This window comes from Saimiri boliviensis, chromosome 3, assembly GCF_048565385.1.
Source record: "Saimiri boliviensis isolate mSaiBol1 chromosome 3, mSaiBol1.pri, whole genome shotgun sequence".
NCBI classification, from domain to species: Eukaryota; Metazoa; Chordata; class Mammalia; order Primates; family Cebidae; genus Saimiri; species Saimiri boliviensis.
The window spans coordinates 136,329,573-136,356,933 of record NC_133451.1 but is presented as its reverse complement, the minus strand read 5'-3'; the positions used below and the strand labels follow the sequence as shown (position 1 = coordinate 136,356,933).

At 40.3% G+C, this 27,361-nt stretch overlaps 1 protein-coding gene across 1 annotated transcript in view; it reads left to right on the top strand.

Moving 5' to 3' along the window:
• The window catches only part of MND1 (meiotic nuclear divisions 1), a 75,656-nt gene that overhangs the window by 11,239 nt on the left and 37,056 nt on the right, over positions 1-27,361 (top strand). Inside the window, exon 4 of the mRNA XM_003927965.4 lies at positions 1,275-1,423. Coding sequence (XP_003928014.2) covers positions 1,275-1,423 — 149 coding nt within the window. The remainder of the gene's footprint in view (positions 1-1,274; positions 1,424-27,361) is intronic.

Genomic DNA, 27,361 nt, shown 5'->3' with positions numbered 1-27,361 from the left:
TGAAACTAGATGACCATTAAGAGTCCCTCACACTTTCATGTACACTACACAATTATTTTGTCTTTACAATCATCAGTGAACAATTGGTTCTGCTACTTCTTAAAGATGTGCAAATTTCTTAAGTTTAAATACAGTGTTAACCCTTGAACAACAGCATTTGTTGAGATATTGGGATACCAATCCCCCACACAATTGAAAATCTGCATGTAACTTTTGACTACCCCAAAACTTAACTACTGATAGCCTGCTGTTGACAGGAAGTCATATCGTATGTTTACTATTCATTAAGTGGCAGTGGATCATCATAAAGGTCTTCATCCTTGTCATCTTACATTGAGTAGACTAAGGAGGAGGAGGAGGAGGAAGTGGTATTGCTGTCTCAGGTGTCAGAAAATCCATGTGTAACTGGACCCGTGTAATTCAAACGTGTATTGTGCAAGGGTCAACGATACAGTATTAATTATACCAGTGTCCTAAGGTCCCCACACAGATTGTAGGTAATGGAATCTCAACTGTATCTTGAAGGATCAAAAACAAAACAAAATTCAGTACAGTCTATAAGATGGAAACATTTATTTAAAAAATTTATACTAACTAAATTCCTTTTCTTTTTACCTATTTTCCTCCCAGTTATTGACAATTTTTTTCTGCAGTATAAGATGATAGCCAAATTACCCGACATCTTAAAAAAAACCATTATTTAGAAAAGGAAAAATACCATATAGCAACAGACTATAAGTGTTAACACTATTAAAATTATTTGCTGAGCGCTAATGCTAGATCTTCTATTACTACATAATCTACTGGGGGAGAAAAACTTGCGTTTCTATAGTTTTGTTTTACTTTTTCAAAGGCTTCTCACAAGTAACATTTTATTGATATTATCGCTATACACCAAAGTAGGTATGGAAATGATATCTAAAAGATTTTAAAAATTAGGCCTAAAGAACGATTTGCTTTAGAGTCATCCAGTTTTAAAGCTAAGAGTTAGGATTAGAACTCAGGCCCTATTCTTAATCCTGTATACTACCTCTTTTCCCCTAAGCTCCTGTATACAGTCGTGCTTTGCCTAAGGATGGGGATACATTCTAAGAAATGTTTCCTTAGGCAATTTCATTGTTGTGCATGTTGTTATTTTTAAGAGTTTCTTATTTATGAACTTTTTAACTCTTGATTTGTCATATTTTTTGCAAGTGTTTCCCCAGTTTTTAAATTTGTTCTTTAAATTTTATTTATGGTGTTTTTTAACATAGTCTTTAAAAATTATCTCTTAGCTTCTATGTCAGTGAAAGAAGTCCTTCAAAGCTTAGTTGATGATAGTATGGTTGACTGTGAGAGGATCGGAACTTCTAATTATTATTGGGCTTTTCCAAGTAAAGCTCTTCATGCAAGGAAACGGAAGTTGGAGGCTCTGGAATCTCAGGTAAGCTGCCATAGTTAAAAATAATAGATTTGCTTTATTACAGAGAGTTGTTTTACTTCATCCTCTTTTCATTTAGCGGTTTCTTTTTTTTTTGAGACGGAGTTTCGCTCTTGTTACCCAGGCTGGAGTGCAATGGCGCCATCTCGGCTCACTGCAACCTCCGCCTCCTGGGTTCAGGCAATTCTCCTGCCTCAGCCTCCTGAGTAGCTGGGATTACAGGCACGCGCCACCATGCACAGCTAATGTTTTGTATTTTTAATAGAGACGGGGTTTCACCGTGTTGACCAGGATGGTCTCAATTTCCTGACCTCGTGATCCACCCGCCTCGGCCTCCCAAAGTGCTGAGATTACTGGCTTGAGCCACACCGCACCCGGGTGCGGTTTCTTTTAAATTTTTAGTATGCATTATTTGACTGAAAGTCTAAAGATAATCAACACCTCTTTCTCCCAAACAATATAAGGCCTTTAGAATGTTTTAATTTTCATCTTCCCATATGTCAAGATACTGTTTTTGTTGCTATTTCTATTGTTTTGTTTTTGAGACAAAGTTTTGCTCTTGTTGCCAAGGCTGGAGTGCAATGGTGCGATCTCGGCTTACTGCAACTTCCACTTCCTGGGTTCAAGCAGTTCTCCTGCCTCAGCCTTCCAAGTAGCTGGAATTACAGGAATGTGCTACCATGCCTGGCTAATTTTGTATTTTTTTAGTAGAGATGGGGTTTCACCATGTTAGTCAGGCTGGTCTTGAACTCCTGACCTCAAGTGATACACCCGCCCTGACCCCCCAAAGTGCTGGGATTACAGGCGTGAGCCACTGCACCCAGCCTTTTATTGTTTTTTAGTTTTCTCTTTTTCAGTAGATGTTTTTTTGAGAATAGTTTTAGATTTACAGAAAAAAAATTGATGGAAAAGTATGGAGAGTTCCCAAACATGTGCCCTTTCTCCCTCACCATGCACACAATTTTCCCTATTATTGACATCCTATGCTAGTGTACTATGTTTGTTATAATTGAGCCAGTTTTGATTTATTGTTAACTAAATTCCATAGTTTACATTAGGGTTCAGTCTTGGTGTTATACATTATGCGAGTTTTGACAAATGCATGATGATGAGTATCCGCAATCACAGTATTGTACAGAATAGTATCACTGCCCTAAAAATTTGCTGTTCCCCACCTGTTCCTCCCTGCCTTCTCCTGAAACCCTAGCAACCGCTGATCTTTTTACTGTCTCTAATAATTTTACCTTCTCCATATAATTGCAGTCATACAGTATGTAACCTTTTCAGATTGGCTTCTTTCACTTAATAATATGTATTTGAGATTTCTCCATGTCTATTGGTGGCTTGATAGCTCATTTCTTTTTATTGCTGAATAATTATGTGAATATACAGTAACACAGTTTGTTTATCCATTGAGGTATTGAGGAACATCTGGGTTACATCCAAGTTTGGGCAGTTACAAATAAAGCTGCCGTAAACATTATGTAGGTTTTGTATACGTGTAAGTTTTCAGTACATTTAGGTAAATACCAGGGAATATGATTGCTGGATTGTATGGTTAAGTATATGTTTACTTTCTAGGAAACTGCCAAAGTATCTGTTTTTACATTCCCAACTGCAATGGGTAAGAGCTACTATTGGTTTACATCATTGCCAGGATTTGGTGTTGTCAGTGTTTGATATTTTAGCCATTCTAATAGATGCGTAGTGGTATCTCATTGTTGTTTTAAATTGCCATTCTCTAATGACATACGATTTGAGACATCCTTTTTTTTTCTTTTTTTTTTTTTTTGAGATAGAGTTTCACTCTTTTTGCCCAGGCTAGAGTGCAATGTGGCTATCTTGGCTCATTGCAACCTCCGCCTCCTGGATTCAAGTGATTCTCCTGCCTCAGCCTTCTGAGTAGTTGGGATTACAGGTGCGCGTCACCACGCCCGGCTAATTTTGTACTTTTAGTAGAGAGGGGGTTTCACCATAATGGGCAAGCTGCTCTCAAACGCCTGACCTCGGGTGATTCACCCACCTTGGCCTCCCAAAATGCTGGGATTACAGGTGTGAGCCACCGCACCCGGCTCTGGAACATCTTTTTTTATGCTTATTTGTCATCTGTGTAAAAGGAGGTATTTAGATCTTTTGCCCATTTTTTGATTGGGTTTTTTGTTTTCTCATTATTGAGTTTTAAGAGTTCTTTGTATGTTTTGGACACCAGGTCTTTATCAAATATGTGTGTTTCAAAGATTTTCTCTGAGTCTGTGGCTTGTCTTCATTATCTTAATAGCCCCTTTCATGAGCAGTTTTCAATTTTAATGAAGTACAACTGATCAATTTTTTTCTTTCCTGGGACATTCTTTTGGTGTTGTAGCTACAAAGTCATGGCCAAACTCAAGGGCATGTGGATTTTCTCCTATGTTATCTTCTAGAAGTTTTGTAGTTTTGAGTTAATTTTGGGGAAAGGTATAAAGTGTGTCTAAATTCAATTTTTTTGTACATGCATGTCCAGAGTAACTGTATTTTAGTGTAAGGTACTTTGTGTGTGTGTGTATGTGATAGAGAGAGAGAGACAGAGTCTTGAGAGAGAGAAAGAGAGAGAGACAGGGTTTTGCTTTGTCACCCAGGCTGGAGTATAGTGGTACAAACATGGCTCACTGTAGCCTCAACCTCCCAGGCCCAATTGATCCTCCTGCCTCAGCCTCCTGAGTAGTTGGGATTATAGGCACACTACCACAACTCGGCTAAGTTTTGCACTTTTTTGTAGAGGCAGGGTTTTGCCATGTTGCCCAGGCTGTTGTTGAACTCCTGAGCTCAAATGATCCACCCACCAAAGTGCTTGTGGGTGAGTCCCTACAAGTAGCCTATAACCCTATGCACTTTATGGATTTTAAAACATTTCAAGCCGGGCGCGGTGGCTCAAGCCTGTAATCCCAGCACTTTGGGAGGCCGAGGCAGGTGGATCACGAGGTCGAGAGATCGAGACCATCCTGGTCAACATGGTGAAACCCCGTCTCTACTAAAAGTGCAAAAAATTAGCTGGGCATGGTGGCACGTGCCTGTAATCCCAGCTACTCAGGAGGCTGAGGCAGGAGAATTGCCTGAGCCCAGGAGGCGGAGGTTGCGGTGAGCCGAGATCGCGCCATTGCACTCCAGCCTGGGTAACAAGGGCAAAACTCCGTCTCAAAAAAAAAAAAACATTTCAAGAAGGAATCCAAACTGAAGGACATCCTTTAGTTATTTGTTCATCCAGAGTTTAAGAGTTATAAACTCTCAATCATTGTTTGAAAATGTGTGATTTACCATTGCTTCTTCTTTTTTTTTTTTTTTTTTTTTTTTTTTTTTTGAGACGGAGTTCCGCTCTTGTTACCCAGGCTGGAGTGCAATGGCGCGATCTCGGCTCACCGCAACCTCCGCCTCCTGGGTTCAGGCAATTCTTCTGCCTCAGCCTCCCGAGTAGCTGGGACTACAGGCACTCACCACCATGCCCAGCTAATTTTTGTATTTTTAGTAGAGACGGGGGTTTCACCATATTGACCAGGATGGTCTCGATCTCTTGACCTCGTGATCCACCCGCCTTGGCCTCCCAAAGTGCTGGGATTACAGGCGTGAGCCACCGTGCCAGGCCACCATTGCTTCTTGAATATAGAATTAGTAGTTTTTCCTCAGCATTTTGAAAATATTACTTTCTTGTCTGTTGGCATATGTTGCTAATGAGATGTTTTGCTGTCATTCTGATTGTCTTGTTTTCCTTAGTAACCTCTTTCTGTTTGCTTTTAAGATTTCCTTCAGTCGTTGATGTTATATTTTGATGATGTTTTATCATGAATCCGAGTTTGCATGTTTGAATTTCCTCTGCTTTAGGACTCTGGCTAGCTGCTTCCACGTAATGATTAAAGTCTTCTATTATAGAAAATTATAAGGTGGTATTAAACTGTTTTCTGTTCCCTAATAGCACTGTTCTTTCCTTCTGGGATTCCTATTTGTATCCTCATTCTATCGTCTGCGTTGTTTAAGCACTCTTTATTTTCCCATGTCTTTCCATGTCTGTGATTCATTTCAGTTAATTTTCTCAGCTCTCTTTCACTTACAGTTTTTTCTATAACTATTTCTAATCTGCTACTTAACTGTTCATTGAGTCTTTTTATTTCAATAATTAGGTTTTATCTCTAGAAATTCTATCTGGTCCTTTTCAGTTCTGTTTATTCTGTTTTTCCTGCAGTGTTCTATTTCATTATGGCTTCTATTACCTTTACCTCTTTTATATTTTGAAACATACTGATATGGCTTGAATCTGTGTTTAATCCCAAATCGCATGTCAAATTGTACTCCCCAGTGTTTAGAGTTGGGGCCTGATGGCAGGTGATTGAATCATGGGGGACAGCCAGCTTCTCATGAATGGTTTACCACCATACCTCAGTGGTATTGTTGTGATAGTGAGTGAGTTCTCAGGCAATCTGGCGCTAAGTGTGTAGCACCTCCCGCCTCTCTCAGTCCTGCTCCTGCCATGTAAAACACCTACTCCCATTTCTCCTTCCACCCTGAGTAAAAGATCCCTGAGATCTCCACAGAAGCAGAAGCTGCCGTGCTTTCTAAAAAGCCTGCAGAACCATGAGCCAATTAAACTTCTTTTCTTTATAAATTACCCAGCCTCAGGTATTTCTTTACAGCAATATGAGAACAGCCTAATATACATGCTTAATTTATATTTTCAGATTACTTAAATATGTCAAATTTGGGGAGGGCTATTAGTTTGATCTGTGTATCTGCTGGCTACTACCATTCATAGTTTTTTTAAACCTGTATGTTTTTTACTTTTTATTTATGAGCTCACATTCATTTGGTTATGTTTAGTCTGCGGGAGCCATAGGTGCTCTGTGAAATAGTGGTTTCAGGCTTGTTTTTTTAGAGTCTCTGGGTACTTTGGTAGTTATGGACCAATTTTTATGTTACTTTCTTGGCTTACAGTTCCAGTACCTCATGTTTTATACAGCATGAGTACTGTGTAAGTACTGTGTAAAATTTAGTATGCATGTCTGTGCATAGTACGGTTCGAGAGATTTGTTTTCCTATAGGTGATTTTCCCCCACCTACCCCCACGTGAAGTGCAAGATGAAGGTAAGCTCCTTGTTATTTTTCATGGAGTTTGCTGGTACTTTGAGTTACATGCTGGAACTCAGTTCTAGCTCTCCTTGTCTCATGGCCCTTCACATCTGCTTTCCTGGTGTGCCTGTTAGACTCCCAGACCCTAGTTACCGGTGCCAGTATCAGGTCTAACTTCCTTGGGCAATAGAACATCACCTTTCTATTGTTGCTCTTTGTTTTCTCTCATTTCTGTCACCTGGGGATAGTTCGTTCCTTCTTTTTTTTTTTTTTTTTTTTTTTTTTCCTTTTTTTGAGATGGAGTCTCACTCTGTTGCCCAGGCTGGAATGCAGTGGCACAATCTTGGCTCACTGCAACCTCCTCCTCTTGGGTTCAAGCAATTTTTCTACTTCAGCCTCCAAAGTAGCTGGGATTACAGGTGCCCACCACCACACCTGGCTAATTTTTATATTTTTAGTAGAGACAGGGTTTTAGTAGAGACAGGAGTTCAAGACCACATTGGCCAGGCTTGAACTCCTGGCCTCAGGTGATCTACCTGCTTCGGCCTCCCAGAGTGCTGGAATTACAGGCATGAGCCACTGAGCCTAGCCTTGTTTTATTTTTTATTGATCATTCAATAGACTGCTTTGCATGTTTTTTGAGTAACAGAAGATGTGCTGGATTTTTAAAACACATGCCTTCAGAGAGCTTGCAGTCAGCTCTAAGAGGACAGTGGGAGAAAAGGAAGAGGCCAGAAAAGGATTGGTGAAGAGATAGGTAGAGGCCGTGTCTTATGGGTTCCTCTGTGGCATGATCAGGAGTTCGGACTTACCTAAGAGGGATGGAAAGCCAGTGAAAATGTTTATAAGATAAGTTACATGATTATAAATGCCTTTCTGGGGACAGTATGAAGAACAGGTGGAGGGAAATGGAGCCTAGGCTCAGAGAAATAAGCTATGAGACTGTTGTAATTGCATGGCTAACAAATGGGGACCCACATTGAGGTATCTGCACAGTCACTCAGATGGCTACTATTAAAAACATGGAGAGGGACAGGCGTGGCGATGGCTCATTCCTGTTATCCCAATACTTTGGGAGGTTGAAGTAGGAGGATCACTTGAGCCCAGGAGTTCAAGACCAGCTTGGGCAACATAGGGAGATTTATTATAAAATAATAAATTTTTAACAAAGAGAATAGTAAGTGTCAGCAAGGATGTGGAGAAATCGGAGCCCTTGCACACTGTTGATGGGAATGTAAAATGGTGCAACGGCTATGGAAAACTGTGTGGTGGCTCCTCAAAAAGTTACAAATAGAATTAAGATTCAACAATTCTGTGGTGTGCACCTATGGTCTCAGCTACTCTCAGGAGCCTGAGGTAGGAGGATCACTTAAGCCTAGGAATTCAAGACCAGTCTGGGCAACATGGCAAGACTTTGTAGAGATATCTACAAAAAAATTTTTAAATTTTAAAAGTAGCCAGAGATGGCCGGGCGCGGTGGCTCACGCCTGTAATCCCAGCACTTTGGGAGGCCAAGGCGTGTGGATCACGAGGTCAAGAGATCGAGACCATCCTGGTCAACATGGTGAAACCTCGTCTCTACTAAAAATACAAAAATCAGCTGGGCATGGTGGCGCGTGCCTGTAATCCCAGCTACTCAGGAGGCTGAGGCAGGAGAATCGCCTGAACCCAGGAGGCAGAGGTTGTGGTGAGCCGAGATCACGCCATTGCACTCCAGCCTGGGCAACAAGAGCAAGACTCTGTCTCAAAAAAAAAAAAAGTAGCCAGGGAGTGGCGGGCTCCTATGGTCCCAGCTATCTGAGAGACTAAGGAGAAAGAATCACATGAGCTGAGGAGTTTGAGGCTGCAGCGAGCCGTGTTCATGCCATTGCACTGCAGGTTGGGTCACAGAGCAAGATCTTGTTAAAGAAAAAACAAAATCCATTTATTGGTACATATCCAAGACTTGAAAGCAGGGTTTTGAAGAGCTATTTATACACCCAGATTCATAGTAGCATTACAGCGGCTGAAAGGTGGAAGCAACCCAAATGACTTTCAATGAATGAATAAACAAAATATGAAAGTGGAATATTATTCAGCCCTAAAAAGGAATGAAATACCTTTTATTTATTTATTTAAAGATGGAGTCTCACCCTGTCACCCAGGCTGGAGTGCAGTGGCACAGTCATAGCTCACTGCAACCTCAAACTCCTGGGCTTAAGTGATTCTCCTGCCTTAGCCTCCTGAGTAGCTAGGACTGTAGGCTCATGCCACCGCAAGTAATGAAATGCTGACAAAAGCTACAACATGGATGAATCTTGAGGACAATATGCTAAGTGAAAAGCCAGTCATAAAAAGATAAATACTATATGATTCCACATATATGAGATATCTAGAGTAGTCAAACTTACAGAAATAAAATGTAGAATGAGGGCTGACATTGCTGACCTTAGAAGATGGTTCCTTTGGCACTCCTGACCCTGATTGAAGAACCAGATCTTGTTGCCACCAAAAAAAAAAAAAAAAAAAAAAGTCTATCCAAGCTACCGGTCGTAATTCTGGAAGGTGTGTGTCATTGGTCAGGCCTGGGTCACGTGTCCACACTCTAGTTGCCAGGAGACCTGTGGAAGTAAATAATTGGGGCTTCTAGATTCTGTAGTAGGAGTTAGCTGCTTCCTGTCAGCACAAGCAATTCCCCAAAACAGAAATAGGGTTCAGAAAATAGGTGATTTTTTTCTTTTAAGAGATGGGATCTTGCTTTGTCACCCAGGCTGAAGTGCAGGGGCACGATCATAGCTCACTGCATCCTTGAACTCCCAAGCAGTCCTCCCACCTCAGCCTCCCAAAGTGCCGAGATTACCGGTGTGAGCCACTGTGCCCAGCCAAAGTAATGATGGTTTAAACCAAAGTGGTGGCAGTGGATTTGTGAAAAGTTGTTGGATTATGGATATAGTTTAAAATTAGAGCCAGTAGGATTTCCTTAAGGAACGGATATAGGGTGTGAGGGCAAGAAAGGAGTTGTATTAGTTTTTTATAGCTGCTATAGTAAATTAGTGCAAACTTGGTGGCTGCAAACCAAAAATTTTATTCTCTCACAGCTCTGGAGTCCAGAAGTTCAAAATCAGTGTTACTAGGTCAAAATCAAAGTGTTGGCACAGCTGCTGCTCCTCCAGCGGCTCTCTGGGATCATCTTCCTTGCCTCTTTCCATTTCTGTTGGCTGCCAGCATTCTTTGACTTGTTGCTGCATGACTCTAATGTCTCCTTTTGGTCACATGGCCTTCTCCTCTTCTGTGTGTGTCAGATTTCCCTTTAATAAGGATACATGTGATTGCATTTAGGATTTCTCATAGTAATCCTTGAGATGAGTAATCTCATCTCAAGATCTTTAATCACATCTGCAAAGTCTTTTCCACCAAAGGTGACATTCACAGTTTCCAAAGATTACGACCTCCTATCTTTGGGTGACATTATTTAGCCTACCACAGCAGTTGTGGATGAATTTAAAAAAAAAAAAAATGTAACTGACAAGCTGATAAAATGGAGATGCTGTCAACTAAGATAGGGAAGACTGCAAGAGGAGCAGGTTTCTGAAGGAAAATCAGAAATTCAGCTTTGACCATGTTAAGTCTGAAGTGACTGTTAGACAAAGAAGTGGAAATATCAAGTAGTTAAATATATGAATCTGTAGTTCAGAGAAAAGTCTTCATAATTTAACCAACTGCTTCATTAATCTCACTGCAGATGAGGGAGTCCTCACTGAATCCTGACTCTCTATTTGTTCCACATTTTCTTTGAAGGTCTATGTTTAGAGTATTATTGGTTCCAAGTGGTAGGACATTACTGGTTCCAAGTGGTAGGACATTACTCACACTAGTGGGTTTGTTTTAAGGAACTAGAAACAGGAATGGGAAAACATGTAAGAATATTAACATATTTATTGAGCACTTGTGTGTGGCAGTGAACCATGGCCCTAAATGTATCTCATTTAGTCCCCACAATGTTATGAGGTTAGTATTGTATTTATTTTATAGATGAAGAAACTGAGGCAAAGAGAGATTAAGAGCTTGTCCAAGGTCTCACAATAAGTGTCGAATTGAGATTTGATCTCAGGTATTTTGACTCCAGGGTCTTCATTCTTTTTTTTTTTTTTTTTTTTTTTTCTTGAGACGGAGTTTCGCTCTTGTTACCCAGGCTGGAGTGCAATGGCGCGATCTCGGCTCACCGCAACCTCCGCCTCCTGGGTTCAAGCAATTCTCCTGCCTCAGCCTCCTCAGTTGCTGGGATTACAGGCATGGGCCACCATGCCCAGCTAATTTTTTTTTGTATCTTTAGTAGAGACAGGGTTTCACCATGTTGACCAGGATGGTCTCGATCTCTTGACCTCATGATCCACCCGCCTCAGCCTCCCAAAGTGCTGGGATTACAGGCTTGAGCCACCGTGCCCGGCTGGGTCTTCATTCTTAATCATCACTTCTCAAAACAGGAAGCCCGTCTTTCCATTCTCCCCTCCTTGCTGTCCCTGCCTTTCCCCTTGGCTGCTAGAGTTGGGTGGAATGGAAGTCTTAAAAAAGCTGTGGCTGGATAGATATTCTAAAACTGTTCACCTTATCTCTTATTTTAACAACCTTGCTGCGATATAGTTTATATGCTATATAATTCACCCATTTAAAGATGTAATGGTTTTTAATACGTTCATTGATATATGCACAGTCATTATTACAGTTAATTTTAGAACATTTTCATTAACTTCAAAAAGAAACCCTCTACTCTTTAGCTATCTGAATCTTCTCAGCCCACTCCTCCCACACAGACCTAGTCAACCACTATCTACTTTCTATCACTATAGACTTCCCTGTTCTGGACATTTTATGTGAGTGAAATTATATGGTATGTAGTCTTTCATGACTGACTTCTTTCCTTTGTCATAGTATTTTCAAAGTTCATCAATGTTGTATTATGTTTCAGTACTTCACTGCTTTTTATGGCCAAATAATTCGTTGTTGTACAAATATACCACATTTCGTTTATCCATTCATCTGTTGATGGGCATGTGAGTAATTTCCACTTTTTGACTATTCTGAATAATGCTGCTCTAAACTTTCATGTACAAGTTTTTGTGTGGACGTATATATTCATTTCTCTTGGGTATATATACGTAGGAGTAGAACTTCTAGGTCATATGGTAACTCTGTTTAATTATGTGAAGAACTGCCAGACTGTTTGCCAGAGCAACTGCACCATTTTGTGATTCTAATAACAGTATATAAGGGTGCTCTGTGATTCTAATAACAGTATATAAGGGTGCTCATTTCTCTACATCCTCCCAAAATTTATGTGAATTTTTAATTCTAGCCATCCTAGTGGGTATGAAGTGGTACCTCATCGTGGTTTTGGCTTCTGTTTCTCTGATGATTGGTGATGTTGAGCATCTTTTCATGTGCTTCTTGGCCATTTGTTTATTTTCCTTCAAGAAATGTTTATTAATATTCTTTGCCCATATCTCTTTTCTTAAATATGACACTGTATTTTTCTTTCCTGCTAGGAAACAACATGCATATTCGTCACTCAGCAAATTTTTAAAACCTTAGTAATGAATTTAGAAACTTTATAAGTAAGGGTAACTTACTTTTTTTTTTTTTTTTTTTTTTTTTAAATTTTATTTTATTTTGTTTTATTTTATTTTATTTTATTTTATTGCATTTTAGGTTTCGGGGTACATGTGATGAACATGCAAGATTGTTGCATAGGTACACACATGGCAGTGTGGTTTGCTGCCTTCCGTCCCCTCACCTGTATCTGTCATTTCTCCCCATGCTATCTCTTCCCACTTCCCCACCCCCCGCCCCTCCCCCATTTCCCCCCAATGGACCCCAGTGTGTAGTGCTCCCCTCCCTGTGTCCTTGTGTTCTCATTGTTCAGCACCCGCCTATGAGTGAGAATATACGGTGTTTGATTTTCTGCTCTTGTGTCAGTTTGCTGAGAATGATGGTTTCCAGGTTCATCCATGTCCCTACAAAGGACGTGAACTCATCCTTTTTGATGGCTGCGTAATATTCCATGGTATATATGTACCACATTTTCCCTATCCAGTCTATCATCGTTGGGCATTTGGGTTGGTTCCAGGTCTTTGCTATTGTAAACAGTGCTGCAATGAACATTCGTGTGCACGTGTCCTTGTAGTAGAATGATTTATAATCCTTTGGGTATATACCCAGTAATGGGATTGCTGGGTCAAATGGGATTTCTATTTTTAGGTCCTTGAGGAATCGCCACACTGTCTTCCACAATGGTTGAACTAATTTACATTCCCACCAACAGTGTAGAAGTGTTCCTATTTCTCCACATCCTCTCCAGCATCTGTTGTGTCCCGATTTTTTAATGATCGCCATTTTAATTGGTGTGAGATGGTATCTCAATGTGGTTTTGATTTGCATTTCTCTGATGACCAGTGATGATGAGCATTTTTTCATATGTTTGTTGGCCTCCTGTATGTCTTCTTTTGTAAAGTATCTGTTCATGTCCTTTGCCCATTTTTGAATGGGCTTGTTTGTTTTTTTTCTTGTAGATCTGCTTTAGTTCTTTGTAAATTCTGGATATCAGCCCCTTGTCAGATGGGTAGGCTGCAAAAATTTTTTCCCATTCTGTTGGTTGCCGATTCACTCTACTGACTGTTTCTTTTGCTGTGCAGAAGCTGTGGAGTTTGATTAGGTCCCATTTGTCTATTTTGGCTTTTGTTGCCATTGCTTTTGGCGTTTTGGTCATGAAGTCCTTGCCTACACCTATGTCCTGAATGGTTTTGCCTAGATTTTCCTCTAAGGTTTTTATGGTGTTAGGTCTGATGTTTAAGTCTTTAATCCATCTGGAGTTAATTTTGGTGTAAGGTGTCAGGAAGGGGTCCTGTTTCTGCTTTCTGCACATGGCTAGCCAGTTTTCCCAACACCATTTATTAAACAGGGAGTCCTTTCCCCATTGCTTGTTTTTGTCAGGTTTGTCGAAGATCAGATGGTTGTGGGTATGTTGTATTTCCTGTGAGGCCTCTGTTCTGTTCCATTGGTCTATATCTCTGTTTTGGTACCAGTACCATGCTGTTTTGATTACTGTAGCCTTGTAGTATAGTTTGAAGTCCGGTAGTGTGATGCCTCCTGCTTTGTTCTTTCTGCTTAGAGTTGACTTGGCTATGCGGGCTCTCTTTTGGTTCCATATGAAGTTTAAGGTGTTTTTTTCCAGTTCTGTGAAGAAGGTCATTGGTAGCTTGATGGGAATAGCGTTGAATCTGTAAATTACTTTGGGCAGTATGGCCATTTTCACGATGTTGATTCTTCCTAACCATGAACATGGAATATTTCTCCATCTGTTTGTATCCTCTCTTATTTCATTGAGCAATGGCTTGTAGTTCTCCTTGAAGAGGTCCTTTACGTTCCTTGTTAGTTGTATTCCTAGGTACTTTATTCTCTTTGTAGCAATTGTGAATGGCAGTTCATTCTTGATTTGGCTCTCTTGAAGTCTATTACTGGTGTACAGGAATGCTTGTGATTTTTGCACGTTGATTTTGTATCCTGAGACTTTGCTGAAGTTGTTTATCAGTTTCAGGAGATTTTGGGCTGAGATGATGGGGTCTTCCAGATATACAATCATGTCATCTGCAAATAGAGACAATTTGATTTCCTCCTTTCCAATTTGGATACCCTTTATTTCTTTTTCTTGCCTGATTGCTCTGGCTAGAACTTCCAGTACTATATTGAATAGGAGTGGTGAGAGAGGGCATCCTTGTCTAGTGCCAGATTTCAAAGGGAATGCTTCCGGTTTTTGCCCATTCAGTATGATATTGGCTGTTGGTTTGTCGTAAATAGCTTTTATTGTTTTGAGATACGTTCCGTCAATACCTAGTTTATTGAGGGTTTTTAGCATAAAGGGTTGTTGAATTTTGTCAAAAGCCTTCTCTGCATCAATCGAGATAATCATGTGGTTTTTGTCTTTGGTTCTGTTTATGTGATGAATTACGTTTATGGACTTGCGTATGTTGAACCAGCCTTGCATCCCCGGGATGAATCCTACTTGATCATGGTGGATGAGCTTTTTGATATGCTGTTGCAATCGGTTTGCCAGTATTTTATTGAAGATTTTTGCATCTACGTTCATCATGGATATTGGCCTGAAATTTTCTTTTCTTGTTGAGTCTCTGCCGGGTTTTGGTATCAGGATGATGTTTGTCTCGTAAAATGATTTGGGAAGGATTCCCTCTTTTTGGATTGTCTGGAATAGTTTCAGAAGGAATGGTATCAGCTCCTCCTTGTATGTCTGGTAGAATTCAGCTGTGAACCCATCTGGACCTGGGCTTTTTTTGGGTGGTAGGCTCTTTATTGCTGCCTCGACTTCAGACCATGTTATTGGTCTATTCAGGGTTTTGGCTTCTTCCAGATTTAGGCTTGGGAGGTTGCAGGTGTCCAGGAATTTATCTATTTCTTCCAGGTTTACTAGTTTATGTGCATAGAGTTGTTTGTAATAATCTCTGATGATGGTTTGGATTTCTGTGGAATCTGTGGTGATATCCCCTTTATCGTTTTTTATTGCATCAATTTGGTTATTCTCTCTTTTCTTTTTTATTAATCTGGCTAGTGGTCTGTCTATTTTGTTGATCTTTTCAAAAAACCAGCTCCTGGATTTATTGATTTTTTGGAGAGTTTTTTGTGTCTCTATTTCCTTCAGTTCTGCTCTGATCTTAGCTATTTCCTGTCTTCTGCTAGGTTTTGAGTTTTTTTGATCTTGCTCCTCTAGCTCTTTCAATTTTGATGATAGGGTGTCAATTTTCGACCTCTCCTTTCTTCTCATGTGGGCACTCATTGCTATATATTTTCCTCTAGAGACTGCTTTAAATGTGTCCCAGAGATTCTGGTACGTTGTGTCTTCATTCTCATTGGTTTCTAAGAACATCTTTATTTCTGCCTTCATTTCATTGTTTATCCAGTCAACATTCAAGAGCAAGTTGTTCAGTTTCCATGAAGGTGTGTGATTCTGAGTTAGTTTCTGCATTCTGAGTTCTAACTCGATTGCACTGTGGTCTGAGAGACTGTTTGTTATGATTTCTGTTCTTTTGCATTTGCTGAGGAGTGATTTACTGCCAATTATGTGGTCAATTTTAGAGTAGGTGTGATGTGGTGCTGAGAAGAATGTATATTCTGTGGATTTGGGGTGGAGAGTTCTGTAAATGTCTATTAGGTTTGCTTGTTCCAGGTCTGTATTCAGGTCCTGGATATCCTTGTTGATTTTCTGTCTGGATGATCTGTCTAATATTGACAGTGGGGTGTTAAAGTCTCCCACTATTATTGTGTGGGAGTCCAAGTCCCTTTGTAGGTCATTAAGAACTTGCCTTATGTATCTGGGTGCTCCTGTATTGGGTGCGTATATATTTAGGATCGTTAGCTCTTCTTTTTGCAGTGATCCTTTTACCATTATGTAATGTCCTTTGTCTCTTTTGATCTTTGTTGCTTTAAAGTCTATTTTATCAGAGATGAGAATTGCCACTCCTGCCTTTTTTTGCTCTCCGTTTGCTTGGTAGATCTTCCTCCATCCCTTTATTTTGAGCCTTTGTGTATCCTTGCATGTAAGATGGGTTTCCTGGATACAGCACACTGATGGGTTTTGGCTTTTTATCCAGTTTGCCAGTCTGTGTCTTTTGATTGGGGCATTTAGTCCATTGACATTTAGGGATAGTATTGTTATGTGTGATTTTGATACTGTCATTTTGATGCTACCTGGCTGTTTTGTTGGTTAGTTGATGCAGATTCTTGATTGTGTTCATGCTTTTTTACCATTTGGTGTGTTTTTGGAGTGCCTGGTACTGGTTGTTCCTTTATAAGTGTAGAGCCTCTTTCAGGAGTTCTTGTAGAGCAGGTTTGGTGGTGATGAAATCTCTGAGCGCTTGCTTGTTCACAAAGGATTTTATTTTTCCTTCGCTTATGAAGCTTAGTTTGGCTGGATAGGAGATTCTGGGTTGAAAGTTCTTTTCTTTAAGGATGTTGAATATTGGCCCCCAATCTCTTCTGGCTTGTAGGGTTTCTGCTGAGAGATCTGCTGTGAGTCTAATGGGCTTCCCTTTGTGGGTAATCCGACCTTTCTCTCTGGCTGCCCTTAGCATTTTCTCTTTCATTTCAACCTTGGTGAATCTGACGATTATGTGCCTTGGGGTTGCTCTTCTTGCGGAATATCTTTGTGGTGTTCTCTGTATTTCCTGGATTTGAATATTGGTCTGCCTTGCTAGGTTGGGGAAGTTTTCCCGGATAATATCCTGAAGAGTATTTTCCAGCTTGGATTCATTCTCTTCATCACATTCAGGTACACCTATCAGACGTAGATTAGGTCTTTTCACATAGTCCCACATTTCTTGAAGATTTTGTTCATTCCTTTTTGCGCTTTTTTCTCTGTTCTTGCCTTCTCTTTTTATTTCATTGAGTTGATCTTCGACCTCTGATATCCTTTCTTCTGCTTGGTCAATTCGGCTGTTGAAGCTTGTGCATGCTTCACGAAGTTCTCGCGTTGCGTTTTTCAGCTCCATCAATTCACTTATACTCCTCTCTATGCTGTCCATTCTCGTCAGCAGTTCGTCCAATCTTTTTTCAAGGTTCCTATTTTCTTTGCGTGCGGTTAGAACGTGTTCTTTTAGCTCGCTGTAGTTTCTTACTACCCACCTTCTGAAGTCTGATTCTGTCATTTCATCACCCTCCTTCTCCATCCAGTCTGGTTCCCTTGCTGGTGAGGAGTTGTGTTCCCTTTTAGGAGGAGAGGTGTTCTGGTTTCGGGAGTTTTCATCCTTTTTACGCTGGTTTCTTCCCATTTTTGTGGGATTATCCACCAGTTGTCTGTCTCTGTCCCAGGGAGTTGGAGCTTTATGAGTTTCCGTTGCACTACTGCCTTTTTTGATTTTTCTTTCAGGTCTGACCCACCCAGCTAGCAGCACGCCTAGCCACTGCCTGCCCGCAGGGGCTTTGCTGAGCTGCTGTGGGCTCCGCCCAGCTGCCCTGAGCTCTTCCCTGTAGTCCTTTTTATATGGGCGTAGTTAGAACTGTCTCGGCAACGGTGGCCCCGCCTCTGCTATGGCGGACTCTCTCTGTTGTGGGAGGTTGCCTCGGCAATGGCGGGTTGCCTCGGCAACGGGGGCCTGCCTCCGTAGCGGTGGAGAGTCTCAGTAATGGCGGAAGCCCCTCCCCCACCGAGCCGGGCCGTCCAGGTTCAGCTGTGCTTGGTTTGAAGGGCTCAACCCAGAGGGTTTCCAATTACTGTTTTTGTTTTCGTTGTTGTTGTGGGTGGAAGGCTGGGACCAACCGAGCCTGATCACCTGGCTCCCTGACTCCGAGTCTTTTCTTTTAAGTTGAACGATCCCGAGTTCCGGTCGCTTGTTGAAAAGGCGCCAGGATCTCCCGTGCTGCGACTCACGGAGTCGGCTCGAACTGCGGCGCCAGCTCCTGGCGGATTTTTTGCCTAGGAATCTCCTGGCCTGACTCGCTATTTCAGATGAATGGCCCACTCTGCCGTCTCAGGGCTCTGCTCGCCAGCTAAGAGGGCTCCCAGACCAGTGGTTTTTGTACGGAGAACCGCAGCAACAGGGAGTGGTCACAGCAGCCGCGCGGGTGGAATCAGCCCCACAGGGGCCAAAACAGCCACACCAGCTGGGACTGCGACACTGACGACCCCTCTGCCTGGGTATCTCCTGGTCTGTGGGCAATAAGAGTTCGTCTGGAAATGCGGCGTCCACTCACCCTCTGCACTTTCACTGGGAGCTGAAGTCCTGAGCTGTTCTTAGGCGGCCATCTTCCCAGCATTCCCCAGGGTAACTTACTTTTGAGCCTTACTGAACTTCCCTGTTTTCATGGCTTTTTGTTCTTGCTTTTTTCCTTTTTGAGAATACCCTTTTCTGTCCTCTCTATTTAGCCAAATTCTAAGCATCTCTCCTTTCAGAAACCTTCTCAAGTTCTCATTGCATACAATATTCTTACCCTTCTCTAACCTCCTGTAATATTTTTTATCACAAATAAAATATATTGCTTTGGCATATACTGCTGGTTGCCTAGCTAATAAACATTGTTGTCCTCTTCTTTACTAACAAAACACTTTGTCAAGGGAATAGTGTGTCTTACTAAAAAATACTCATCTCTCCAGACTCCACAGCAGCTAACAGTGGCAATGGGAAGCAGGTCTGATAAATGAGAAGTAAGTAGAAGACTAGCTTTGATTTTCCTGGGAAAGTTTTCATTTTCCTGAAAAAGGCAGAACTTCTTTCTCTTCTTTTCTGTGATACTGCATTACCAAGGTAAAAAGCATAAGGATGACAGTTCTGTTCATTCATGTTCATATCACATTCTCAAAGAATGACAGAGCCTGGAAAAAAGATCTTGGGTCTCTGGTGGCATTATAGGATACTGTACTAACCTTGTTTAATTCAGTTTTAGTTAAGTATTGTTATTTGTGGCTGAATGTGTATTTTAAATGAATGCTACTGTTTTGTAGCCTTTTAAAAAAATTTGTGATTTAGATTTGGTATTAGTTATCCATTGCTGCCTAACAAAAATACGTACCACAAAACAGGGTGAAACAGACATTACTATCTCACAGTTTCTGTGACTGATGAATCTTGGCATGGCCTAGTTGGGTACGTCTGGCTCAAGGCCTTGTGTGAGGTATAGTCAAACTGTTGGTCAGAGCCATATTCTTATCTGAAGGTTCATCTGGGAGAGGATCTGCATCCAAATCCAATCATGTGGTTATTGGATTTAGTTCCTTGCAGGGTCTTGGGCCAGGGATCTCAGTTCCATGACAGGTTTTGGCTTGAGGCCTCCCTCAGCTCCTTACCACATGGTTTTCTCCATAGTACAGCTCACAATATGGCAGCTGGCTTCCCTCAGAGCAAGCACATGTGTAAGAGGCCAAGATAGAAGCAGTAGTTTTTTTGTATCTTAATCTAGGAAGCGACATCCCATCCCCTCAGCCACATTTTATTCCCTAGAAACAAGTCATTAAGTTCAGTCCACACTCAAGAGAGGAGATTATACATGAGCATAAATACAGACATACCTCAGAGATAATTGCGGGTTCAGTTCCATACCACCACAATAAAGTGAATAATGCAATAAAGTGAGGACAGAAAGTTTTTGGTTTCTCAGTGCACCTAAAAGTTATATTTACACTATACTGTAGTCTATTCAGTGTGTGATAACATGTTTTTAAAAACTAATGTACATTAATTAAAAAATACTTTATTGCTAAAAAATGCTGGTGAGCATCTGAGCCTTCTGTGAGTTGTAATGTTTTTGCAGGTGGAGGTTATTGCCTTTGTTGATGGCTGCTGACTGATCAGAGTGATGGTTGCTGAAGGGTAGGATGGCTATAGTCATTTCTTAAAAATAAGACAACCGTGAAGTTTGCTGGATTGACAGATTTCACAGAAGATTTCTCTGTAACATGTGATGCTGTTTGATAGCATTTTACTCACAACAGAACTTTGAAAATTTGAGTCGGTCCTCTCAAACCCTGCCTCTGCTTTATCAAAGTTTTTGGAATATTCTAAATCCTTTGTTGCTGTTTCAATAACGTTCATAGCATCTGCATGAGGAATAGATTCCGTCTCATGAAACCACTTTCTTTGCTCATCTGTAAGAAGCAGTTCCTAGGACCAGGTGTGGTGGCTCACACCTGTAAGCCCAGTACTTTGGGAGGCTGAGGTGGGCCAATCACTTGAGGTCAGGAGTTTGAGACCAGCCTAGCCAACATCTTGAAACCCTGTATCTACTAAAAATACAAAAATTAGCCAGACGTGATAGCATACGCCTGGAATCCCAGCTACTCAGGAGGCTGAGACAGGAGAATCACTTGAACCTGGGAAGTGAGCCGAGATTGCACCACTTCCCTCCAGCCTGGGTGCTGGACAGCCAGACTCCATCTCAAAAAAAAGAAGCAATTTCTCATCCATTTAAGTATTATCATAAGATTGCAGCAATTGAGTCACATCTTTAATCTCTGCTTCATCTCATTCTTATTATCTTGCCATTTCCACCACATCTTGAAACCCTCAAAGTCATACATGAGGGCTGGAATCAGCTTCTTCCAAACTCCTGTTAATGTTGATGTTTTGACTTCCTTCCCTTAATCACAAATTTTTTTAAAAAAAGATGGAGTCTTGTTCTGTCATCCAGGCTGGAGTGCAGTGTTGTGATCTCTGCTCACTGCAACCTCTGCCTCCCCTCTTGAAGTTATTCTCTGACCTCAGCCTCCCAAGTAGCTGGCATTACAGGCATGCACCATCACGCCAAGCTAACTTTTGTATTTTTAGTAGAGATGGGGTTTCATGATGTTGGCCAGGCTGGTCTCAAACTACGGACTTCAGGTGATCCGCCCACCTCAGCCTCCCTGTGCTGGGATTACAGGCGTGAGCCACCATGCCTGGCCACAAATGTGCTTAATGACATCTAGAATGGTGAATCCTTCCCAGAAGGTTTTCAATTTATTTTGCTCAGATCCATCAAAGGAGTCACTATGGCAGCTATAGCCTTACTAAATTTTTTTCTTAAATAATAAAACTTGAAAGTTGAAATTACTCCTTGATCCACAGGCTACAGAATGGATATTGTGTTATCAATCTCCTTGTATATCTTCATCAGAGTTCTTGGGTGACTAGATATGTTGTCATTGGGCATTAATATTTCGAAAGAAATCTTTTTTACTGAGCAGCATATCTCAACGGTTGGCTTGAAATATCCAGTAAGCTATGCTGTAAATAGATATACTGTCATCTAAGATTTGTTGTTCCATCTCTAGGGCACAGGCAGAGTAGATTTGGGTTAATTCTTAAGGACCCTAGGGTTTTCATTAAGCATTGGCTTCAACTAAAGGCACAAGCTGCATTAGGCTCTAATATGAGCGTCACCCTGTCCTTTGAATCTTTAAAGCAGACATGGAATTCTCTGTAGCTGTGAAAGTCCTAGATGGCATCTTTTTCCAACGGAAGGCTGTTTTGTTTACCCTGTAATTTTTTTGTTTAGTTTAGCTTGGCTACGTCTTCTGGGTAACTTCTTGCACTTCATAGTACTTGCTGCCTTGTCTTGCACTTTTATGTTATGGAGATGGCCTCTTTCCTTAAACCTTATGCATCAACCTCTGCTAGCTTCCAACTTTTTCTTTGCAGCTTCCTCACCTCTTTCAGCCTATAGAGAATTGAAGAGAGTTGGAGTCTGGCTATGGATTAGGCTTTGGCTTAAGGAAATGTCGTGGTTGGCTTGATCCTCTTCCCAGACCACACTCTCTATCTCAGCAAAAAGGCTGTTTTGCTTTCTTATCATTTGTGTGTTTACTAGATTGGCACCTTTAATTTCCTTCAGGAACTTTTTCTTTGCGCTTACAACTTGTTTGGCACAAGAGGCCTAGCTTTCGGCCTGTCTTGGCTTCCAATTTATCTTCCTAACTAAGCTTAATCATTTCTGGCTTTCAATTTAAAGTGAGAGATGTGTGACCTTTTTTCACATTAATGCTTATAGGCCACTTCAGGGTTGTTAATTAGCCTAATTTCAGTATTGTTGTGTTTCAGAGAATAGGGAAGGCCAAGGAGAGGGTAGGAGGTGGGCAAACAGTGAGTCACTGGAGCAGTTAGAATACACACAACATATGTTAAGTTCACTGTCTTATGTGGGCGTGGTTCCTAATACCCCAAAACAATTAACAATAGTTAACATCAAGATCACAGATCACCATGACAGATATAATAATAATGAAAAAGTTTAAAATAATGCAAGAATTATACAGAGACAAAAAGTGAGCACATGCCCATTGGAAAAATGGCACTGATAGACTTGCTTGACTCAAGGTAGCCACAAACTTAATTTATGGAAAACACACTGTCTGAAGTGCAGTAAAGCAAAGCACAATAAAAACGAGGTATGCGTGTACTGCGAGTCAGGAATCATTTAGAGGATATCACAGAATTTTTAAAAACTTTTTAAGTGTACATATCTTAATTAGTTTTTTAAAAGCAACTTTAATGAGAAATAATTGACGAACAAGAACCTGCTCATATTTAAAGTTTATACTTTGATAACCTTTGGCATAAAGTATGTGTTCATGAAACTATCACCACAATCAAGTTAATTGAACATACCCATCACTTCTAAAAGTTTCTTTATTTCCCTTTGTAAAATCATTCTCTTCCTTCTCTACACTGCTGCCCTGCCCCTATCCCCAGGTAACTGTTGATTTACTTTCTGCCACTATTCATTAGTTTGTATTTCCTAGGATTTTATATAGATGGCATCATACCACACACAGTATATACTTTCCCCTACCCCACCCCCAGCTTCTCTTACTGAGTAATATTATTTTAAGATTTATTCACGTTGCTTTAGTATTCATTTCTTTTTTTTTTTTTTGAGGCGGAGTTTCGCTCTTATTACCCAGGCTGGAGTGCAATGGCGTGATCTCAGCTCACCGCAACCTCCGCCTCCTGGGTTCAGGCAATTCTCCTGCCTCAGCCTCCTGAGTAGCTGGGATTACAGGCATGCGCCACCATGCCCAGCTAATTTTTTGTATTTTTAGTAGAGACGGGGTTTCACCATGTTGACCAGGATGGTCTCGATCTCTTGACCTCGTGACCCACCCGCCTCGGCCTCCCAAAGTGCTGGGATTACAGGCTTGAGCCACCGCGCCTGGCCGCTTTAGTATTCATTTCTATTGCTGAGTGGAATTTCAGTGTTTAAATATACAATAGTTTATTGATGAACATTTGGGTATTAATCTCTTTTATTGAATGAGTGAACATTAAGGATTATATGCCTTTAATATGTTTAACATTATGAAATGACTTCTTTATTCCAGGTAATATTCTTTGTTCTGATGTTATATAGAAACTCTTGAGTAACTCTTTCTGTAAGAAATCTTTTTTTTTTAACCAAAAGTAGCATGGCCCATCTTTTTCTGTTTACTTTTAATCTTCTTACGTTTTTATATTTAGAGTAAACAACAACAACAACTACTACTACTACTACTTCTTCTTCTTCTTCTTCTTCTTCTTCTTCTTCTTCTTCTTCTTCAAGAATAAACTTCTTACAGGGAGCATACAGTTGGGACTTGCTTTTTTGTATAATCTGACAGTTTCTGTCTTTTAATTAGGGTGTTGAGACCATTTACATTTAGTGTGATTACCTATATAGTTAGGTTAAATCCGCCATCTTATCTCAACTAGTCTTTTAAGTTACTTGAGAACAAGGACTATGTTTTATTTATTCAAAAAATAATTACTGAGCCTCAAGTACTTAACTTCTTACTAAGCAATCATTTCTTTCTAAAACTAGACATAATGGGTGCTGATTCATCATTTCTTGATTGACTTCAGAGAAATTATTTGCATTTGAGGGAAAAGGTCAAATATACAGTTTTTATTTCTTTACTTCTGGATTTCACATAATTTCTACTTAGAAAGTGGGGGAGCTTGGCAAGTCTTAATAGAAGTAAGCAAGGAATTCTTGCTACTACAATGAATCTAACTTTTAAAAAATTGAGCTTAATGTCATTGTTTATTAATTCTGAATGAGAGAATTGGCATCCAGTGTATTTTGTGACATGACCATCTTTCCCCACTCCCACTTACTGGAGATCAAAGCTTAATCTGACACACCTGCTCATAAGTTGAGGACACATCAGAGGCTAACACATAGGTAGATCCTACACCTCCTGTTCTAAGCAGTCCAGAAATAAATGAAGAGCGAGGTTTTGATATGTCATTTGTAAAAGGTTGATAGCACTTGGCATTTGCTATAGGTAACCGTTTTTTTTAGCTCAGATATAATGCCCTCAGTGCCATTTCACAGACCTAACCTACTTTAATCTTTCACTGAATATTGAGAAGTCATGAGAGTATCACACGGTACCCCTCAGCCATGGGTTCTGAAGATCACTTATCATTTTAGAGAAGCAATATGACTTCATGGAAAGAGTAGTAGTTAGAAAACAGACATGGATGAAAATCACAGCTTCACTTCTTTACTGGCTGTACAATCTTTAAAGCTTTGGTTTTCTGGTTTGTAGAAGAGAAGTTACACCTACTTCATTGGGTTGTAGTGAGGATTAAGTGAAATGTGTAAGATGCCTGGTACTTTAGGCACTCAGTATATGGTGGCCACAGATCAGCTAAATTTGTATTCACTCAGGAATAAATACTGTAGGCTTATTTATTTAGTTAGAACAAATATTAGAGGGTCTACGATATGTAAAACATTTTACCAGATACTGAAGGTAGTTCATACAACTAGAGGTCAGGGTCCAGACTTTATAAGAAGAAACTTGTAACCTGTGCTAAAGGTGAGATATATACACTTGAGAGAGTGAGATGAGTGAAAAGTAATACATGCCACACTGCCTAAATGAGCATTACAGATGAAAATGCTTTGAGAGATGGTGGGATTCACATAAAGATAGAAGACACTCAGTTCATGTTGGATTGAACTAGGTTCCAAACTTAAGGTTGCAGTAAAGATCAGCTTATTCTACATATTGCCAAATTATTATTATTATTATTATTATTTTATTATACTTTAAGTTCTGGGGTACATGTGCAGAACGTGCAGGTTTGTTACATAGGTGTACACGTGCCATAGTGGTTTGCTGCATCCATCATATATTGCCAAATTATAATGTTAACTTATAATGTTAGCTTCCCTTGAGTTTCTTGTTAATTACTTCCAGGTGGGGGCTGCGGGGGACTCTATAATTTTTTTATTTTTGTCATCATTCTCTTTTGTCAGTGATTTCAGTTAGGTGCAGGAATGTTCTTGTCCCTTGAGAACATTCTTATAATAGATCTGAACATTAAATCAGGAAACACGTATTTTTTTTCCCTTGCCTTTAGGTTGTGTGTGTTGATCATTATTAAAGACAGTCTATATCGGGCTGGGCTCAGTGGCTCATGCCTGTAATCCCAGCACTTTGGGAGGCTGAGGCGGACAGATCACGAGCTCAAGAGTTCAAGACCAGTCTGGCCAACGTAGTCAAACCCTGTCTCTACTAAGAATACAAAAATTAGCCAGGCATGGTGGTGCGTGCCTGTAATCCCAGCTACTCAGGAGACTAAGGCAGGAGAATTACTTGAATCCAGAAGGTGGAAGTTGCAGTGAGCCGATAATCGCACCACTGTACTCCAGCCTACTCGACAGAACAAGACTCTATCTCAAAAACAAAACAAAAAAAGACAGTCTATAAGCCTCGTGGTTATAATTAACATTTATCTTTAACATTTTCTAAGATAGCAAGCAAACCGGCGACTGTTGGTGGGTTGTGTTAACTTTGGCAGTTATTTTCTGTGTGCCTGCTCTGTGCATGTACTGTGCTAAGTTTTTTGGGCAATATAAAAATAATAGAATATGAGGTTCTTGTCCAGAGAATTTACACTTTACTTGGTAAGGCAAGATAAATTTCTGCTATGGTTAATTAACTTGTTGGAAAAAGTTATTTAACTATGTCATGTTTAATGTATACTCAGTGCCAAATACTGTCTTTGCTGTGGGTCCTAATTGTTATACAAGTTTACTTTTATACATTTATATAGTTAGGGGAGACTTCTTAGAAATGATTATTTTAAGCTGAAAGTTGGGTAGGTTTACATGGATGGAGGAAATTCTCGAAGGGAAAGAGCAGGAATATTTATTGAGCACTCAGGTACAGTTTTAGGAGCTTTTGCATGTTTTATATCCTTTGATTTTTACACTTGCGTGAGGTGGGCATTGCTACCAGCTCTATTTTATGTCAGACAAAATGGAGGCACTAAGAGATTGAATAACTTGCCCAAGGTGACAGTATTAGTAAATGATCAAGCAAGATTCAAATTCAGGCATTCTGACTCCATAATCCTTGTTCGTAACCACAGATAAACAAAGCTTTAAAGCAGATTACATTGATTACATTTATGGATAGTTGGTGACCAGCTTGGAAAGAATATGCAATTTTTTATTATTTAGTAATGGGAAAATAAGTTTGGAAATCAGATTGAGGCCATATTATGGGGTGTTTTAGTGGTTGGTTGAATTTCCTTGTGTACACATACACCAAGGAGAGGAAGTTGAAAGTTTGCTGTCAGACTGTTTTTATATTCTTTTGCTTACCTAATTGCTTAAAACAATTAGATTATATATAAGCTATAAGCTTAGAAAATAACTGAGGCTTTTTTTGGTTGTTGTTGTTTGTTTTTTTGAGATGGAGTCTCACTGTTGCCCAGGCTGGAGTGCAGGGGTGTGATCTTGGCTCACTGCAACCTCCACTTCCCGGGTTCAAGTGATTCTCCTGCCTCAGCCTCCCATGTAGCTGGGACTACACGTGTGCACCACTGCACCCAGCTAATTTTCGTATTATTATTTTTTTTAGATGGGGTTTCACCATGTTGAGCAGGCTGGTCTCGAACCCCTGACCTCATGATCTGCCTGCCTTAGCCTCCAAAAGTGCTGGGGTTGCAAGTGTGAGCCACCGTGCCCAGCAGAAAATAGCTGTTACATTCTGATATTATGCAAAAAATTTTTCTTTTCTGTATATGTGATTGAATTTTGCTGAAAATAATTTGAGGTGTAGTAATTTATTTCTGCAAAGCTAAAATAAGTATTTGAATTGGCTTGGAAAAATAATTGTTAAACTAACCTCTCTAGATAGTTGTGACGCAGATGCATTTCTGAAGACTTTTCACGTAAATTAATAATTTTAATGGGCAAGAAAAGCTTCATCTGAAAGTGATGAAAGTGGTAGTGCATGCTGTAATCTGCTAGTTCTGAAATATATGTAAATATTTTTTAGTATTTGGATGATAGTGAAGTAGCTATTTTGGCTCAACAGATAATAATTATAAAGATTAATTA